An 18,130-nucleotide genomic window follows, 5' to 3' on the forward strand; every position below is an offset into this window, starting at 1 on the left:
GGCCCGAGGCTGAGCCGGAGGGGCTTTCGCCGGGTGCCGCATTTGGAGCCAGCTGCCTCCAGCCCGACGCGGCACAGGTGGGTGCTGCCGTCCCGTGGTGTGGACGAGAGGAGGAAAGGGAAAGAAAGAGCAAAAGCCGAAGTGGTCACGGTGTGGCTGTCACGGCGGTGGTGACGTTAACCGGTGGGTCATCGGTGGTGCCTGGTGCTGCCGAGAGCGGCTCTGCAAGGGGTGGGGGAGCCCAAGTGCCACAGGTGGGTGCTGGCTCAGCAGGGCAGGTGGCTCAGCCCTCAGCTCGCCCCGGTACCTGCCGTGGTGGGGGCAGACGGGTCTCCCTGTGCCGGTGCTGCCTCGGCACCTGCTGCCGTGCCGGGGACAGACGGGTCTCCCTGTGCTGGTGCTGCTTCCTCCTCGCCGCCTGCGGCTGCTTCAGCATCCTCCGCTGTGCCCATAGGACCAGCCCTGGGGGGACACGCGGGGTCTCGCTGGTGCCCGGGCGCGGCAGCAGCGGGGCGCAGGGATTTGGGCACTCACGTGCGGAAGAGCAGGTCGTGCAGCCCTGCGGAGACAGACGGGTGTGAGGTGTGGGTGCCAGGGGTCGGGTGTGGCCCCCGATGAGCCCCCGCGGCCCTGGCACTCACGTGGGAGGGTGTCCCGGTGGCGGGCGATGCAGTGCACGGCCAGGAGTGATGCTGCGGTGGCCACCAGCATCCCTGCCACCGCCGCCCCCGTCACCGCCGGGTAGGCCTCGAAGGGAGGCTCGGCTGGAAGAGAGCAGAGCGGACATGGCAGGCAGCAGGAACGGACAGAGCCCAGAAAGGCCAGGGAAGGTGCGAGCCTGTGCCTGGAACCTACTGACGGCTGCTCACACTCGGCTCCTCAGCTCCGCCCGGATGGAAACGCTGCCCTTCTCCACTCAACCCTTGCTCTGCCCCCACGGAGCAGCAGCCCCTGCCCACTTCACCTGGCGTCTGCACCTCGGAGGGGTGCCCGGCCGTGCGGTGGTTGACGGCCAGGACGCGGAAAGCATAGAGCACCGCGGGGTCCAGCCCCCCCAGGCGCCGGTCGCGGGAGTGCGGCTCGATGTCGCCGGCGGCTGTTTCCCAGGGGCTGGGGGTCTCCCGGAGGGGTTTCTTGGTTTGACGCCGCTGCACCACGAAGCCGGTGAGGTTGCCGGCGCCCTGCGTCCGCCACTCCAGCCGCACTTCGGTGCGCGCCCGCGTGTACCGCAGCTTACTGATCGTGACATTGGGCGGGGCTGGGTACCCTGCGGCGAGATGGCACCCGGCAGGAGGGGCTTGATGTCCCCAGCCCGCCCTTGATGCTCCCAGCCCACCCTTGCCCGTCTGAAGACTCACGGTCCACGCGGAGGCGGACGGGGAGGCTGGCAGTGCCCACGGCATTGGTGGCGGTGCAGCGGTAGATCCCACTGTCCCCCGGCCACTCAGCATCCCGGACGGTGAGGTTGACCCACGCTTCTCCCTGCTCCAGCCGGTACTTGGCCAGCCCCGGAGTCACTTCCCGCTCCTTTGGGTCGTACCAAGCCACTGTGGCACCGAGACTGGCACTGCTGCCGCGTTGCCGGCACGCCAGCTGTGCCTCGCCGCCCTCCAGCACCGCCACCTCGCTCTCCGCCTCCAGCTCGGGGACCTCTACTCGGCGACAAGGGGGGACAGTATCGGCAGGGAGGTGCCATCCCGCCTTGGCACGATGGGGACACTGGGGACGGGTCCAGCTTACCCAGCCGCAGGCGGCACTCGGCGGCAGCCGCCCGCAGCGGGTGTGCGGCCACGCACACGAACTCCCGGCCCCCCAGGCTGCCGTCGGTGCTCAGCACCAGCACGGCGGTGGAGGGTGCGGGGTCGCCCAAGGTTCGGCCCGCACTGTCCCGCCAGCGCAGGGTGACGAGCGGCGTGCCCCCCTCCCACCGGCACCGCAGCATCACATACTCGTCACCCTTGGTGGCCGCCGCCGCGCAGCTGGGGCTGCCAGACGGGACCCCTGTGGGATGGAGAGGCGTCAGACTAGGGGACTGCCACGCCGTGCCAAAGCACCCTCAAAAACGAGGCACCTCCCTCCCCCCATCCCCAGGGAGAGGGGGGTTTGTCAATCCGGGCTGTGCCACAGCGTCCCCGTTTTGGAGCAAGCTGGAGGTGCTGAAGATCCCAAGAAAGGCAGCAGCACCCTGGAGTGCCCATGCCATGGTTTGGCCACGGCACGGGGTCATTACAGCTGTGCTGTGACACCGGGGGGTCAGAAAGGGGCTGGGGAGCAGATGAGCCCATTATCACTCACACAGAGTGGTCCCGCATGCAGCCCCCAGTGGCAGCGCAGGGTGGGAGGCCAGGCAGGAGAAGGAGCTGCCGTTCCTGGTAGTTGCCCCTGACTGGATCCTGGTGGCCATGGAAAAACTGGTCCCCATCAACCCCTCTTCCTCCTCCTCCTCGTCCTGGGGGCCCACCCAGCGCAGCCGAGCCAGGGGGAAGCCCCCCAGCCAGCGACACCGCAGGGCCACATCCCGCTGATCATCGGAGGCCAGGGCAGAGCAGCTGGGGCTCCCGGCTGGTGGATCTGCAGCAGACCATCGGTACTGGGGTAGAGCGCGGGTTTCCTCCCAGCCCCGCCTCAAATTGCCCGTCCCACCCACATCCTCACCGGGGAGCTGCGCTGGTCCGTCTCACCCCGTGGGGACCTGCCGGCCCCCCAGCCGGGGTACTTACAGTAGACAGTGAGGACGATGGTGGCCTGGGTGCGGGTCTGCAGGTGGCTGTTCTCGGCCAGGCAGGTGTATGTGCCCGCCTGGGCGCGGGCGATGGCAGTGATGACATAGGTCTGGCCGATGTGCACCTGGGACCCGTTGTGCAGCCAGACGTAGCGGCTGGGGGGGTTGGAGGGAGCCAGGCAGCTCAGCACCACATCCTCCCGCTCGCCCGCTGAGAAGCCCCCCTGCTCGGGGGAGAAGGGCTCCACACGGATGGCCGGCTCATCAGGGCCATCTGTGGGGACACGGGGCTCTTTAGACAGGGACATCCCCGCAGAGGGGACACAGCCCTCCCGGGGGCTTCCTCCCTCTGGTGGGAAGCAGGGCAGCAAAGCCCCCTTAGAAAGGGTGCACCATGGGGACTGTGAGCACACCATGATGCACAGTGGCCACGGATGCATCGTGGTGGCAGCTCACACAGTGGCCATGGTGGCTAGAGAGACATTATGCTGGTGGAGTGTATGATGGCCATGAATGTCAAAGCAACAAGCCATACCGTGGTGGCCATAGAGGCATAGTGGTGGCCACAGAGGCATCACGGTGGCAGGATACATGATGTCCATGGATGTTCCATGACAGCTATGGACATCCCATGGTGGCAGGGTGCTCAGTGGCCATGTCCAAACCATGGAGCGTTGCAGTGGCCACAGACATGCCATGGATGTCACCAGCCCCGAAGATGCTCCCCCAGCTGGTGACTGAGGGCCCCCCCGAGGTGGGTGGCACCCAGGGCACTCACAGACGATGTCCAGGTAGACGGGGTCGCTGGTGTGGTTGTTGACCTCGTTGCGCACAGTGCAGATGTACCAGCCCGTGTGGCTGCGGTTGGCAGGTGTCAGCTGCAGTTCTGCCCTGGAGCCCCCCAGCCCCGCAGGGGTCACTGAGGGACCCCCCCGGGGCTCCTGGTGCTGCCAGGAGAAGCTCAGCGGCTCCGTCCCCTCCCGCACAGTGCACGTCAGGGCCACGGCCGCCCCCTCCGCTGCCGCCGCCGCCGTCGGCCGCACAAAGGGCTTGGAGACAGGCACTGGGGACACCGAGAGTGAGAGCCCCCACAGACAGCAGAACGCCCCAGGGCCCTCCCATCTCCCATCTCCCCTGCCCAGACTTTCTTTGGCCAGTGAAGTGCCACAGCAGCAGTAGAATGGCTACTAGTGAGGGGCACCTTGGCTGTGGGCATGGGTACTACTGGGACCAGTTTGGGATGATGGGATGCTTGGGTAGCCAGGGCAAGGAAATGAGGGTGGCTTTGTGGGCTGCTATGTTTGGCTGGTAGGGGGCTACACTAGTCGGAGTCAAGGGAGGTTTGCTGCCTAATGGTGACCTGTGCTGGCTAGTGGGGCCCTGGGTTGGCTGATGAGTCCTATGTTGGCTTATGCTGAGCCACCTTGGCTGATGGCTATATTGGCTATCAGCATGTTATGCTGGCTAGTAGGATGCTTTGCTGGCTAGCGACAGACCATGTTGTCAAGTAGGGTACTCTGCTAACTAGTCGGGTGCTTTGTTGGTGAATGGGATGCTACAGTTGCTAGTGAACCACCATGTTGGCTAGTGGGACTCTGCATTGGCTAGTGGGGCACTATGCCGGCTTGTTTTATTGAGTGGAGCCCTTTGGTGGCTAGGGCAGTGTTTTGTTGGCCAGTGGATGGCTCTGTTAGCTACTGGGCAAGGGGCTGGGCTTGACCGTGATCTAGGGGAGCATGATGCTGGCTGCTGCTGGCCAGCGGGTCCCCCCAGGTTGGCCACAGCCAGGGACTTACCCAGGACTCGCAGGAGGACGGCGGCATAGCCCACACGGAGCCGGCCCCGCTCTGGGAAGAGCCCCTGGCAGAGGAAGCGGCCCTGGGCGGCCACGCGCAGCTCCCGCAGCTCCAGCGTCCCGTTGCGCAGCGTCACCCGGCCCAGCATCCCCGTGCCAGGGGCCATGGCCACCTCCCTGCCCGAGCCCACGGCCACGGCCCGCGGGAGCCCCTCTCCCTGTGGCGTGAAGCTCCAGAAGACCACGGCGGGCGGGCCCGCGGCCGGCAGCCCACAGCTCAGCTCCACGGCCCGGCCTCGCACGCCCGTCGCCCGCCATTCCTCGTAGGCCGCCTCGCCGGCCGCCAGCGGCTGCCCTGCCCCGGGGCAGCGCGTCCGTCAGGCCCCGGCTCGCCCCCCGCCCGGGAAATGGGGGGACAGCTCGGTGCTCACCCCCCGCCAGCGCCGGCAGCAGGCACAGGATCCAGGGCCCCCTCCACGGCGGCAGCGGTGCCCGGCCACGCTCCATGGCGCCATGTCCAGCTCCGGCGCGTGGAAGCAGGGCTGCGCTCTCCACCACGACCTGCTCTCTGGTTACCTCCAGGTAATTAAGCCCAGCCCTGATTAACTGTTCATTATTTATCAAGCTGACAGCACGGGGGGAACCTGACGCCACTGCCACCTGGGCCCCTGCAATCTCAGGGCTGAGGAAGAGTGCCCTTGCTTCACGAATGGCAGCATCCTTGCATTCCCCCAGGTGGGAATTTAATTCCTGAGTGCTCCCTTCTCCACACAGAATTTTTTTTGGGCTAAAGGAGGGGAAAATCCACTGCCACTCCCCTGTGATCAAAGCTGGGGGTTTGAAGCTGGGGAAGCCAGGCAAGGAGCAAGGTTTGATATTTCATCTCCCACTGTCTGCCACGCCCCAGACCATCAAACATTCATAGGGGCGGCTGTGCCGTAATGCAATGCCAGGGGGCTGGAGAGAACCAGGGGGGATTTGGGGGTGCACATGGTGAGGGGGATCAGGGAACACTCAGCAAAGTCTGGAAAACTACCTGCCACCCCCATCTCCCTCACTGATCCTTTAATTAGAATTCATTAATTGTTACCAAAATCACCCTGTTAATAACAAATGCGAGACTCCCCACACAGAGGTTTAGGGGCTTGAAATGCCCCAAAAGGTTAAAGCTGATGGCAAGGAACAGCAGAGCCAGGGCCAGGCCCCCTTCTGCTGCCACCAGGTCCTGCTCCCACTGCCACATGCCTCTGGCTGCGCTCTCATCATGTTTTGTGCCCATTCAGGTCGGGTTTGGATAGAAATCTGGATGAGGAGAGCAGGGGGCAGTAGCCAACCTGACAAATGACACCATTGCCAACACTGATCTAATCAACCCCCTCCTGCAATGTTGATACATTTCAGAGAATTTTGGTAAAGAAGGAGCCAGCCTGGTGATTACAAACAATTGTATTTTTTAAAGATTAACAAAGGCACAAACACAGCCTCGTCCCTGGAGTCCAACTTCTGCCCTCACACTGCAGGAACCCCGAACATTTGGATTTCGGACCCCTAGGGCTCCAACCTGTCTCCTGCACTGCCAGGACCCTGAACACTTGGGTTCTGCCCCGGGATCTGGGATGGCTGCAGTGGATTCCTGCTGCCATCTAGCGAGACAAGGTTCGCTCCAGCCCCTCCTCAGGCAACACAACAAAACTTAACAGCTTCAGGAGGATACAAGAGAAACGGGAAGTTTTCCCCTGTAACTCCTCCTCCTGTTCAGAACCAGAACTTGGATTTGGCAGAACGAATCCCTGCTCCTCACTCAGCTGCAAGCTTCTCCAGCTCCTCCATGTCGTATGGATCCAGCTGCTTGATCGTGGTCTCTGTAGGAAAGAAAGTGCAATTGTTGGGATGTGAGTGCAGAGCCTGTTCCCCTGAGCTGGTGTCTGCACCACCTGAGCGCCCCACGCCAGCTGGGAAGCTCCCAGACTGCTCACTGCAGCATTTCCCTCTGCTGGGAAATCAGCAGGGAGGAAGTGCAGGGGGAACTGGGTCAGGAGGGAAATCAGCTGGGAGAAAGCAGGAGGGGAACTGGATCAGGGCAGCAGCCAAGGCAAGGTGACAAACATAAGCAGCAGCCCCACAGCAGCAGCACGCAGGGCTCAGCCTGTGATGTGTCCCCACTCCCTGTTCCCACCTCCACAGCCATGCAGGACAGGGAAGGTTTGTACCCTCCAATTACAACGTGACAACATGAAAAGCACAAGTCAGACCGCTGGGAGCTCATCCTCACACTGGTTCCTTCTGGCCGTGGCTGTGGTTGGGCTCATCCATAAGACAGTTGTTCCAGTTGCTCATTGCTTCTACCCAACGGCAGCAATCTTTGCCAGAATGTGTGGTTCGTGTCTTCTCTTCCTGGTGTCTGCCTCACTCCAGGTTCCAAGGACAGGTGGACATTTAAAGGAACCAAGAGGGCTGAGTGGCTCTGAGGCCGGAGATGAGGAAGGGACACCATTTCTTGCCCATCAGAAGGCTTCTATAACCTTCTTCCCTCTAAAAATCACAGGGAAAACAGGCACTGGGATTCAAAAAGCCATCAGTGCAGCCCTGGCATCTGGCAAATCCCACGAAAATCCTCTTGATGTTAACAAGTGACAATCAATTTCCACTTAGGAAAGATTTCCACAGCTGCCATCTCCTCTCCCACAGAAAGGGCTGAGCTCAGCTGGGGCACCAGGTCCCCTGGGACAAATGCTTGCAAGGAAAGGCAGAAAAAATGCCTGAAGGAGGGGGAAAAAAAAGGTGCTGAGGGATCCTGGGTACTGGTAACATCCCTTGCAAGTTGCACACAACCTCCAGGGCTGTTTCTTGGGAAATTTGCCTGTTGGGGAGCAAAAATCACCCTAAAAGCTGTATCTGTCATCTGTTCCCAGTGAGATGAGCCCTGGAGAGTGGAGCAGCCTGACAAGGACTATTTGTAAGCAGAAAATGAGCTAGAGAGGATCACAGCCCCAACCCCACCTCCTAGGGCAGCGGGTCAGTGTGCATACTCACGGAAATACTGCTCTATCTTGTGCACGAGCTGCACGGTGTCTCTCTGCACCACGCTGAAGGCGATGCCGCGGTGCCCGAAGCGTCCCGCCCTCCCAATGCGGTGCAGGTACGTCTCAAAATCCGGCTCGCCGTCCAGACCCACGGGGAGCCCAAAGTTCACCACGGTGGTGACCTGCTGCACATCAATGCCTGCAAGAGAGGGAAAGGATCCTCTTGGGGTTCCTTGTCCCACAGGACCAGCTGCTCAAGCCCACGTGGAAGAACAGCAGGCCCCGTGCATTCCAGGTGCTGGGATTCCCAGGATACCTCTGGCACAGACGTTGGTGGCAATCAGGACCTTCTCCTTGCCCTCACGGAAGCGCTGGATGACGCTGGCCCGCTGCACCACTGTCAGCTCTGCTGTCAGGATGGCCACCTGGTGCCCGTCCTGGCTCATCTTCCCCGCCAGCCAGTCTGCCAGCCTCCGGGTCTGCACACACAGGGACAGGCTGAGGCCAACACTTCCCTCTCCAGAGTCTCCTGCTCCTTTTGAGGGAGCTCCTGGCGGTTTTCAACACTCCTCTAGGGTCTGCTCCTTTGTTTTGGGGGTTTTGGGAGGAGCCCACTTTGCCCATACTGTAAAATGACCCTTTCCTGCTATTCCCAACGGGAGAGGGGCAGTGCAGGGCTCTCCCAGGCAGGGGCCTTACCTGGCAGAAGATCATGACCTGACCGATGATGAAGCTGCCATAGAGGTTGCAGAGGGCCTTGTACTGCTCGTCCAAGCTCTGGCACACCATGAAGTACTGCCTGATGTTGCTGAGGGTGAGCTCCTCCTCACGCAGCTTGATCACGATGGGGTCAGGGATGATCCGCTCTGCAAAGGCTCGCACGGGTTCCTTGTAAGTGGCTGAGAACAGGAGCACCTGGCAGCTCTTGGGAAGAGACCTGGGGCAGAGAAAAAGCTCTGTCAGAAACCCTAATTTAACTTGATTTTGTGTTGCCTTCAATGGAAAGGGAAGCCAAGAGAGCTGACAAGTTGGAGAGGGACTCTTTACAAGAGTGACAGGAAAAGGAGGGAATGGCTTCACACTGTAAGAAAACGTTTAGATATTAGGAAGTTCATCCCTGTAAGGATGGTGAGGCACTGGCATAGGTTACCCAGAGCAGATGTGGCTGCCCCATCCCTGGAAGTATTCAAAGCCAAACTGGATGAAGCTCTGAGCGACCTGCTCTAATGGAAGGTGTCCCTGCCCATGGGACAGGGTAGGAACAAGATGGGCTTTAAGGTCCCTTCCAGATGAGGCAATTCTATGATTCTGTGAGTCAATCTGAGGCCTGTAACAGCTCAAAGGAAAGTTAAACGAGGTGAAGTGTCTTCCTATGTGTCCAGTGCATGCAATTTCACAGAAAGACAGACCTGTGGATGAGACTCTTTGGCACCATGGGGACATTCTCACAGCCCTTTGGTGACAGATTCCTTTAAAGCTAAAGAAGGGAAAGCAGGGAATCAGGGCCCCAGCTGTCGGCAATGCTCACCTGTGGATGCGGATGCTCTGACAGGAGAGGCCCTGCATGTCAATCATGATGTCAGCCTCGTCCAGCACGAACAAGGAGATCTTTGTCAGGTCCAGGATGTGTTGTTTGAAGCACCAGTCCAGTGTAGTGCCTGGCGTTCCAATGATGATCTGCTCCTCCAGCACCATGCCCTTTAGAACTGCAAGGGGGCTAAAGCTTTTTTGCTGCCTCCAGGCATGGAGCTCTCTGTGTTTTCCCTTGGCTTGCTCAGAGCCTGGCTGCTCAGTGATGCCTTCAAGGGGTCATCATGACACTTCCCCTACAGCCTTGGGGTGTGGGAACCAGCCCCATATGGAAAAAGGGAGTCTGCAAGCAGCCAGTGATGTGGAAAAGCCTCCTCAATAGGAGAGGGGGACTGACACTACTTTACTGCCCTCCATGGATGTCTGGGCAGTCCCTAGTAGCTCCAGGCTCTAATAGGGGATCCCTGTGCTCCCTCCCCATTTCTGGAGCAGTGCTGGTAGCTGTGCTGGGCTGGACTCACCTCGGTTTCCCCGGACAGCGTAGTTCACCCTGATGTCAGTGCAGAACTTCCCAATGGTCCGCACCACCTGCCCGATCTGCAGAGCCAGCTCGTAGGTGGGAGCCAGGCAGAGGCACTGGCAGGAGAGCAGAGGAAGGATCTGTCAGGCCCAGGGTTGGGCACACGGGCAGGGACAGCAAGAGAAGTTCAGGAGCATCCACAGCACTGAGGAGCAGGGGATGGGGCAGCACAGCACAGCTGGAGGCTCAGGAGCTGGGCTGTGTTTCCAGCTCCAGCCAAGGGAGAAGAAGCTGGTGCTGTTGTTTTTTTAGGAGGAAATTCCTCTCTCAGAAGTGTGGTGCAGCTTATTCCTGTGCCCTAGTTCAGTCACACATACAAGAGGAGATCTTACATGGCTGGAAACAGCTGGCAAAGCTGGTTCTGCACCCAGAGAGGGGACTGGGAGTATCTGACTACCAGACACCAGCAGTGTCTGCAGCTGCTCCTCAAAACCTAAATTCCAGGATAACTGAAGCCTGGATTGATCCACTGGCAAGTCAAAGCACCTCCCTGAGGTGGGCACCGTGCTTTTGGTCCTACCTGCAGCTGTGACAGGCCCTGGTGGCTTATCATCCCACTCCAGTGGGTAAATTCACACAGGAACAGGGACAAAGCCCAGAGCTCTGCCCCTGGCAGTGTCCTGGGTGCTTGGGCCAACCCCTACTGCAGTAGCTCCCCCTGTCCTGTATTACCTGGGGGTATTTCTCGCTGGCACTGGCTCTGCTCAACATGGCCAAGACAAAAGCTGCTGTTTTCCCTGTCCCTGACTGGCTCTGGGCAATCAAGTTTTGGGGCCTGCAAGGCAAAAGCAGCTTACTGGAATGCAGGGATCAGGGAATTCCTGCTTGGCCCCACAGTGCTGGGATGCCACAAGGAGCTGGGGCTCAGGCATGCCCTGTTCCTACTCACGGGTATGCCAGCATGACCGGCAGAGCCTGCTCCTGGATTTTGGATGGTCTGTTGAAGCCCATCATATAAACCCCCTGCAAGAGCTCCTTCTTCCTGTGGAAACAAAGCACCCAAGTGCCCATGAGAAGGAGGCTGGCATGCTGGAGCATGGTGGGGCTGGGGGCTGTGGCAACTCACAGGGGCAGCTCCTCAAAGGTCTTGATGGAAAAGAGTGGGGAGTTGGGGTTCCGCTGCAGGATCTCCACGTGCTGCTGGGACTCCACCAGGGATGTGTGGATCAACTTGTTCATCAGGGACAGCTCTGCCAGCGGCACTGGGAAAGGCAGCAACTCCATAATTAAAAGACGTGGAATCACAGAATGATTAGGGTTGGAAGGGATCTTTGGAAATCATCCAGTCCAAACCCTCTGCCAAAGCAGGGTCAACTGGAGAGGTGACACAAGAATGTGTTCCTGTAGGTCTGGAATGTCTCTAAAAAGGGAGAATCCAGAACCTCCCTGGGCAGCCTGTCCCAGCACTCTGCCACTCTCTATGTCAGTAAGTTCTTCCACATGCTGTGGAACTTCTTGTGTTTTAGTTTACAACAAAAGGTTTGTACTGAGAATGCTCTTCTCTCTCCAGAGGATTTCTTAACTGTTCTGCAGATTCATTAAAAACACTGCAGGCAACGTCCATTACTCCAGACTAACTACCACCGTACTCATAAATGAGTGTGAAAACACACTGCACTGGGCCCTTCCTTCCTCTGGAAGTAAAACACCCTGTTGATTAAATGATGACTGAACATTGAGGCCCCGCGGGGGTCGGTCGGTGCTCGGCGGGGCTGACACCGAGATCCCCTCCGGACCCACCTCTCTCATCCTCGTCCTCGGGGGCCTCGGGGGCGGCGGGGGCGAGGCCGGGCCCGCGGGTCATGCCCCGGCCGGGCAGCTCGGGGCAGCGCAGCCCGGGCAGGCGAGGAGCCGAGCGCTGCAGCGCGGCCCCGACCCCAGCGCAGCCCGAGCCGGGGCCGCGGACACCGCACGCCCGGCCCAGCCCGCGCTCTTCCCTCGCCATGGAGCCGGCCCACAGCGCCGGGAGCGCCGGATGGGGCGGGAACATCCGGCACCAGCACCGGCACCAGCGGCGGGAGCGGCGCGGCCGGGGGAGCGCAGGGCGGAGCCGAGACCCCCGCGGTACGGTGGGAGCCCTTTGGGGTACCGGCACCTCGTGGGGCGGGGAGGGTCCCCTGCCACACACTCGTCCCTATAAGGTTTAGGAGGGTCCGGGGGCACAGAGCCTGTCGCATAGGGCGCTGGGAAGCCCTGGGGAGCTGGGGACTGGGACCACGAGTCCTAGGGCACCAAGAGGGAAGGAGGCGTCCCCAGGGTGATGGAGATGCAGGGATCCTATGGGGCTTTGGGATCCCTGGGGGACAGGGACCCCATAGGGCAGTGAGGGTCTCCAGTTGCACAGAGGGATCCTTCATGGTGCCAGCATTGGTCCCCATAAAGTCGTGGGGGCTTTGGGGAGTTAGATGACAGAGACCCTGTAGAGCAGTAAGGGTCCCCTGCTGCAAACAGGAACCTCATAGAGGGAAGGGGCCCTTGGGTGCTGAAGGAGCAGGGAAGCTGTAGGATTGGGGTACTGTCCCCCATGGGGTTTGGGGAGAGTTTCAAGGGTTCTGGAGAGTAAAGACCCCTTCACAGATGGATGGGGATCCACAGGATGCTGGAGAGCCAGGGATCACCAACCTGGAAGGTCCCCCGAGATGTCAGAACCCCTGCACTGTGGGGTGACAGCCAGGTCCTCAAGCTTGCATGTCCCCCATCTGGGATCACCTCCAGAGGAGGTTCACAGGAAGCTGGACACAGGACTCCAGGCTGCAGCTGTCACATTCTTCCCATCATCCCACTCCTTTTCCCAGCCATCCCACTGAGCTTTTGGGGACCCTTTCCTGCACCAGAACTGCTGCCTTTTCAGGCCATTCCCACATCTGGAAAAAAATTAACACTAGTAATAGTAATAACACTACTAGTAGTGCTAATAATACCTTGCTAATTTATTTTAAAGATGGGGTAAAATAAGGCAAAGACAGATGAGTTAGGTGATGCAGAGATAAGTTGGGAATAATGGATGTTGCCTGCAGTGTTTCTAAAGAACCCACAGAACAATAAGGAATCTTTGCAGATGCTTTATTGAGAAAAAAAGGTATTGCTGAGACCTTGCAAAGAAAACCTCCTCCACACCAAAACTTAACCTGCGCTTGAAGCGCACCAGGGGGATTTTGCAGACTATGGAGGATGTTGAGGAGGAGGAAGCAGCGGGGCTGGGGCTCTAGCAGGTGGTGTTCCGGCGGGGAATGCGGCGGTGGGCCAGGTCCCAGCGCACGCCGAAGCGCAGGGAGTCGCGTTTCTTCATGGTGGGCACCTCGTACGGGTTGGGGACGCTGACGCGCTTCTGCGCCCGCCGCGGCAGCCCCGTCTGGAGTATCTGCCTGTGCACGGCCCGGCGCAAGCTCTCGTGTGGATCCTGCCCGGGAAAGCTGAATCTCTTCCAGTCTTGTTTGTACTTGTTTAATTTGGCCACTGGGTCAGTTCTCTTCACTTTTTGAGCCTTTGGAGCGATGTAGTTCCTGGCCTGTTGCCTTAACATGGCATAATTGGATGCAGTGTTGTTTCCAAAATCCCTGAGGAGAGAGCAGAGGCTGTCCTCACGGAGCTTGTTACCATCATCATAGTGCAGGTTGTTCTCCAGGGTGGTTTCTATTTTGGAGATGGGGTCACCCACAGAAGCCCTGGAATGCCCCCGGCTCCACGGCTTGGTATTCGGTGACTCATCGGAGACCTCCACTGTTCCATCGGGTCTGTGCCTCAGCACCTTCCTCTTCATCACCGACCTCCTGGATCCGTTCTGATCCATGGGAAGGGATGGCCATGTGTCAAAAATGATGGATGAGTCAGCATAGGGATCATGGTAGGAACACCACGGCCCCTCGCCGCCTTCCTGCCAGGTGTGCAGCTGGCTCAGATAGGCTGCCAGCTCTTCCTCACTCTCTGCTCCTAGCAGCTTCTCCATGGTTCCCACTAAACTGGGTGGGTTCTGCAGAAAAAGAAACCAGGGTTAATTTATTGCATTACATTCATTGGCTAAAGATGTCAAAGGGGCTCTGACACTCAAGTTTTTGGGTTCAGGGATGTTGATTTAGGTTGGGGGTGTCCTCAGTGCGCTGCTAAACCTCCTGCTGCCAGCAGAAGGCTCTTTCCCTACAGTAACACAAACACAACCCCTGAATTCCTGCTAGAAATCTACACTGGAATTAATTATGTGGTAAATGAAGTACCGATGGAAAAACACAGGGCAGGTTCCATGCACTGGGTGAGAGATTAATGGTCTTTCCTTGTACTTCTGCTTCTCAACCCACAATATTTAGTCATAACTTAATCAAGAGACATCCCAGAGGGTGTTTTTCTTCCAGAAGAGGGAAGGGCTCAGTGCAATGTGTTTAGATGCTCATTTATGAGTGGAGATAGTAAACCTTCAGCCCTGTGACAAAAAGGGATCCAGACACAGATCCCACTCTCAGCACGGGTTTAGGATCTCTTTAGGGGTTTGAAAAGCCACAAGTGTTGCTGGTGCTGGGAACAGTGGGAGCAGATGGTGGGGCGGGATGAGTGGCAGCCATCAGCACGCTGTCTGCAGTGGGGATGCAGGTGTGAAAGTGAAGGGGCTCCGTGACGGCTCGCTGGGAACGTGCTGCTGCTGACGGAGCAGATCCCGTCAGCTGGGGGAAGAGGAGTGATTGAATAGTCCAAAAAAAGAGATTTGAGTGAGATGAAGCTGCCCTGAACTAAGCACCAATGCCCCTGCCCTGCCTGTGCTCCCCTGGGAACACCAAGGGGCTCAGACAATAAAGACTGACTGTTGATAACAGTTATTTTGCAGAACAAGCCTAGATATCTAATAAAAAACACATGGAAATGCAAATCCACCATTTTTTTTCTTTCTCTGCAGACGCCAAGGATCCACCAGCAACAAACTGATGCTCCAGGGTGGTGGCTATGGCTGAGGAGAGCACGGCCACTGACCACGAGCAGCTCCTGAGGAGGGTGCAGGAGCTGGAAGTAGAGGTGAAGCGGCTGCAGGAGAAGCTCCGGGAGGACAAGGAGGCTGCTGTGAGGAAAGAGGCTCCTCCAGCCTCTGGGAAAGGCAGGAAACGCCAACAACGGCCCTTTGATTTCAGTGCCCACAGCCGCAGACACGTGGCACTGCGCATTGCCTACCTGGGCTGGGGCTACCAGGGCTTTGCCAGCCAGGAGAACACCCCCAACACCATCGAGGAGAAGCTCTTTGAAGCCCTGAAGAAGACACGGCTGGTGGATGACAGACAGACGTCCAACTACCACCGCTGCGGACGCACGGACAAGGGTGTCAGTGCCTTTGGGCAGGTCAGCATCCCCATGGAGGTTCCTGTTGGTTTTCCTGGGTGGGATGGAGATCTGATGGGATTACTGTCCCAAGGCACAGCTTGGATTTGTTCTTTAAAAGCCATCAGCTCTTAACCCTGGAAATGAACCTGGCAATGGCTTCCTGCATGTGCAATGATGATTTCAGACCTTTGAAGCCTTTTTAGTGCCATTTTCCTCCCTTGTTAGTTTTTTTCCAGGACCCTGTTTTAAGAGGCTAAAGCGTATTTTAAGCTGCAGATTCCCCAATAGCTTGGTGATGCCCTGCCCTTGCCAGGGCCCTCTCAGCTGATTTAACTTGCCAACCCTACAAAAACCCAAAATCTCCAGGAACTGGCTCACTTCCTGCAGCATCAGGCAGCTGAATTCCTGCACAGAAGGGTCTGAGGAGAGCTGCAGCCAGCGGAAGGGAGCGTGGGAGTGGGAGCTGGAGGGAGAGAGGCAAGTTGGCCCGCTCGGTCGGCATGGAGCCATCCGGCTGGCTGAGACACTGGGGAGAGAGCGACCTTGGTGGCTTCACCACAGGGCTGGGTCTCCTTTCTTCCCTCTCAGCACAGAAAGCAAAGCTAGCATAGGTTTAGCTTCAAATGGCTGCTCTGCTCTCCTTCACAGGATAAGATACGTGAAATCAGGGCATTTGGTGCCTTCTTTTGCACCACTTCAGCACACAGCACCCACGGTGGGAATGAACTTGTTCCCACACCAGGCTTCTTGGCCAAACAGGCTGTTACTGCCTTCAAGTCATCACCTCCAGCTTGGGGAAAAAAAGTACATTATAACCCAGTGACTAAAGATGAAGCCATTCCGAGACCGTGCTACGTAGGCAGCCTGCAACTTTCCCTGTTTTATTAATGGAATCCATGGCATCTGCTCAGGTCCTCAGAGGCACTCGCAGCTCTGCCATGGCAGGATTGCCTGATTGAAGCCACCTTCATCTGTAGGAGATCCTGGATTTATTTCTCAGAGATGTGGGAAGACTTGGCTCCACACGCTGCTGCACCCATCCATCCTTGCTCTAATCCTGGCTTTCCTCATTTCTGCAGGTGATCTCCCTGGATCTCCGCTCCAGCCTGCCGGAGGGGCAGCAGCAGCTCAACGGCCACGAGGGTGAGGGGCAGCAGGAGGAGCTCCGCTACACCCACATCCTGAACAGGGTGCTGCCACCCGACATCAGGGTGCTGGCCTGGGCCCCCGTGGGGCCAGAGTTCAGCGCCCGCTTCAGCTGCCTGAGCCGGACCTACCGGTACTTCTTCCCCTGCGCCCAGCTGGACGTGGCTCTCATGGACACCGCGGCCCAGCGCTACGTGGGCACCCACGACTTCCGCAACCTCTGCAAGATGGACGTGGCCAACGGGGTGCTCAACTTCCAGAGGACCATCCTCAGTGCCAGAGTGACGTGGGTGGATGGGGGAGGAGAAGCCAGGCCACGGGATCCCTTCCGGCTGTGCCAGTTCGAGGTGACAGGACAGGCGTTCCTGTACCACCAAGTGCGCTGCATGATGGCCGTGCTCTTCCTCATTGGCCAGGGCATGGAGAGCCCCGATGTCATCGATGAGCTGCTGAACGTGGAGAAGAACCCCCGGAAACCACAGTACAGGTAGGGATTGGTCTGGAAAACACAATGGGCTGCTCTTCAGAGCAACAGCTGTGCCTGGAGTGCTGCTGGCAAACCATGCCAGCTACTTGAAGCAGTCTCATGCATGGAAACAGGCTGCCAGTGGCCTCACTGGAATACAGACACAAGGATCTCTGTTTTCTTGCTCTTAAGCAAAGTTTTGATAGTTATAGTTCTTGGTAACTGGTAAAACTGGTATGTCACTTTTTACACAGAGAAAAAAGTTCTGTGAAGGTTAGGTCTGGTTCTGGGAGATCCATTGTTCTTGGTCCCACCTCCTGTCCTTGTTCCCAGCATGGCCGTCGAGTTCCCCCTGGTCCTGTACAACTGTGAGTTCCCAGACCTGCAGTGGCTCTACGACCCAGAGGTGCAGGGCTTCAACGTGACACACTTGCAGCAGCTCTGGGCCAGCCACGCCGTCAAAACCCACGTGCTCCGGGACATGTTGGCAGGGCTGGATGCTGCTCCCATGGCCAGTAAAAAAGGTAGAGGGAAGTTTGGGGGGGAATAACTCGGAATGCTAGCAGGGTTAGGTGTGATACTGGGAAGAAATTCTTCCCTGGGAGGGTGGGAAAACCCTGGCACAGAGTGCCCAGAGAAACTGTGGCTGCCCCATCCCTAGAAGTGTTGAAAGCCAGGCTGGACAGAGCTTGGAGCAACCTGGGATAGTAGAAGGTGCCCCTACCCATGGGAGGGGGTGAAACAAGATAAGCTTTAAGATCCATTCCAACACAACCATTATGGGATTCTGTGAATTACAGAGGATTAACTGGTTAAAAAAAAAAAGGAAGGACAGGGTAATTAACTGTTGTTTTCCATGATGTCACAGGTCCAGGGAGCAGCCTGGTGCCCTGGGGTGAGCTGCAGCCCCCACTCCACAGCCAGATCAGCGGCTTTGTAGAAGGGGTTCAAGCCCGCACGTACAAGCCCCTGCTGGCCCGGCCCAGATGCGAGGGGCTGGAGGCCCGGATCGAGCACTTCGTGCGGAGGGGCCGCATCGAGCCTCCCCAGGGGCCGGGGGACTGGGCTGGGGAGCCCCCCGAGGGCAAGCGGGGCAGCAGTGGAGCCCCCGAGCAGCTGCCCAAGAGAATCTGCATGGACACCGAGTGATGGGGCACCTTGGCGTGGGGCCAGCTGACACTTCACCCCCCTTTTTTAAATCACTGTTATTGAACAAAAAAGCATTTTTTCAGTGCTATTTTTTTATAAATCTGAAGAAAACCCGTGTAACGGTGTTGTGTTCTGGCTTGGGGGCAATGGGAGGGGGCTCAGCACCCCCGGCACGCAGTGAGGCAGCACTAAGGGGGGGGTGGCCGAGGCTGCACTGGGCTGGGACCCCCCACCCCGCTCGCTCCCCGGTACCTCCGGCCCGGCCGCGCCGCTCCCGCTGCTCCGTTGTGACCCGCAACCGCCGCCGTGGTTTAAACACCCCCGCGAGCCGCCATTGGCCAGCGCGGCTGTCGCTCAACAGGCGGCGCCTTCCCATTGGGCAGCGCTCCGCGGTGCCGCGCCCGCGGCGCCGCCATTGGCC

At 58.6% G+C, this 18,130-nt stretch overlaps 4 protein-coding genes across 9 annotated transcripts; 1 reads left to right on the forward strand and 3 right to left on the reverse strand.

Moving 5' to 3' along the window:
• Positions 1–27: 27 nt before the first annotated feature.
• VSIG10L2 (V-set and immunoglobulin domain containing 10 like 2) lies at positions 28–5,024 on the reverse strand. Its single transcript, XM_088177958.1, has 12 exons — positions 4,949–5,024; positions 4,519–4,872; positions 3,501–3,785; positions 2,721–2,996; positions 2,296–2,571; positions 1,741–2,001; positions 1,359–1,652; positions 965–1,267; positions 642–764; positions 535–559; positions 308–462; positions 28–207 (listed from the first exon to the last, which is right to left on the reverse strand). The coding sequence occupies exons 1-12, from the start codon at positions 5,022–5,024 to the stop codon at positions 146–148; spliced, it is 2,490 nt and encodes an 829-aa protein (XP_088034084.1). The 3' UTR covers positions 28–145.
• Positions 5,025–5,947: 923 nt separating this feature from the next.
• On the reverse strand, positions 5,948–11,441 carry DDX25 (DEAD-box helicase 25). Of its 5 annotated transcripts, XR_015808195.1 has the most exons (11): positions 11,391–11,441; positions 10,717–10,852; positions 10,540–10,632; positions 10,323–10,425; positions 9,592–9,706; positions 9,069–9,246; positions 8,240–8,477; positions 7,857–8,019; positions 7,551–7,739; positions 6,790–7,276; positions 5,948–6,379 (listed from the first exon to the last, which is right to left on the reverse strand). XR_015808195.1 is itself a non-coding variant. In XM_014888792.2 (10 exons), the coding sequence occupies exons 2-10, from the start codon at positions 10,827–10,829 to the stop codon at positions 6,315–6,317; spliced, it is 1,257 nt and encodes a 418-aa protein (XP_014744278.1). In that variant the 5' UTR covers positions 10,830–10,852; positions 11,391–11,441; the 3' UTR covers positions 5,948–6,314. The 5 variants fall into 5 exon arrangements, 2 of the variants coding, with proteins under 2 accessions (XP_014744278.1, XP_014744277.1); XR_015808194.1 differs by lacking the exon at positions 11,391–11,441 and having other exon boundaries at positions 6,790–7,049; positions 10,717–11,383; XR_001404007.2 differs by lacking the exon at positions 11,391–11,441 and having other exon boundaries at positions 10,717–11,383.
• A 207-nt stretch (positions 11,442–11,648) lies between these two features.
• On the forward strand, positions 11,649–17,829 carry PUS3 (pseudouridine synthase 3). 2 transcript variants are annotated; one of them, XM_014888801.2, is made up of 5 exons: positions 11,649–11,714; positions 14,533–14,966; positions 16,028–16,581; positions 16,894–17,084; positions 17,429–17,829. In XM_014888801.2, exons 2-5 carry the CDS (start codon positions 14,580–14,582, stop codon positions 17,707–17,709), a joined length of 1,413 nt encoding a protein of 470 aa, XP_014744287.1. In that variant the 5' UTR covers positions 11,649–11,714; positions 14,533–14,579; the 3' UTR covers positions 17,710–17,829. The 2 variants fall into 2 exon arrangements, with proteins under 2 accessions (XP_014744287.1, XP_088034136.1); XM_088178010.1 differs by lacking the exon at positions 11,649–11,714 and having other exon boundaries at positions 14,506–14,966.
• On the reverse strand, positions 12,697–18,130 carry HYLS1 (HYLS1 centriolar and ciliogenesis associated). Its single transcript, XM_014888800.2, has 2 exons — positions 17,962–18,130; positions 12,697–13,620 (listed from the first exon to the last, which is right to left on the reverse strand). The coding sequence occupies exon 2, from the start codon at positions 13,594–13,596 to the stop codon at positions 12,856–12,858; it is 741 nt and encodes a 246-aa protein (XP_014744286.2). The 5' UTR covers positions 13,597–13,620; positions 17,962–18,130; the 3' UTR covers positions 12,697–12,855.

The sequence above is a fragment of the Sturnus vulgaris genome, chromosome 23, assembly GCF_052056855.1.
Source record: "Sturnus vulgaris isolate bStuVul1 chromosome 23, bStuVul1.hap1, whole genome shotgun sequence".
Taxonomy (NCBI): domain Eukaryota; kingdom Metazoa; phylum Chordata; class Aves; order Passeriformes; family Sturnidae; genus Sturnus; species Sturnus vulgaris.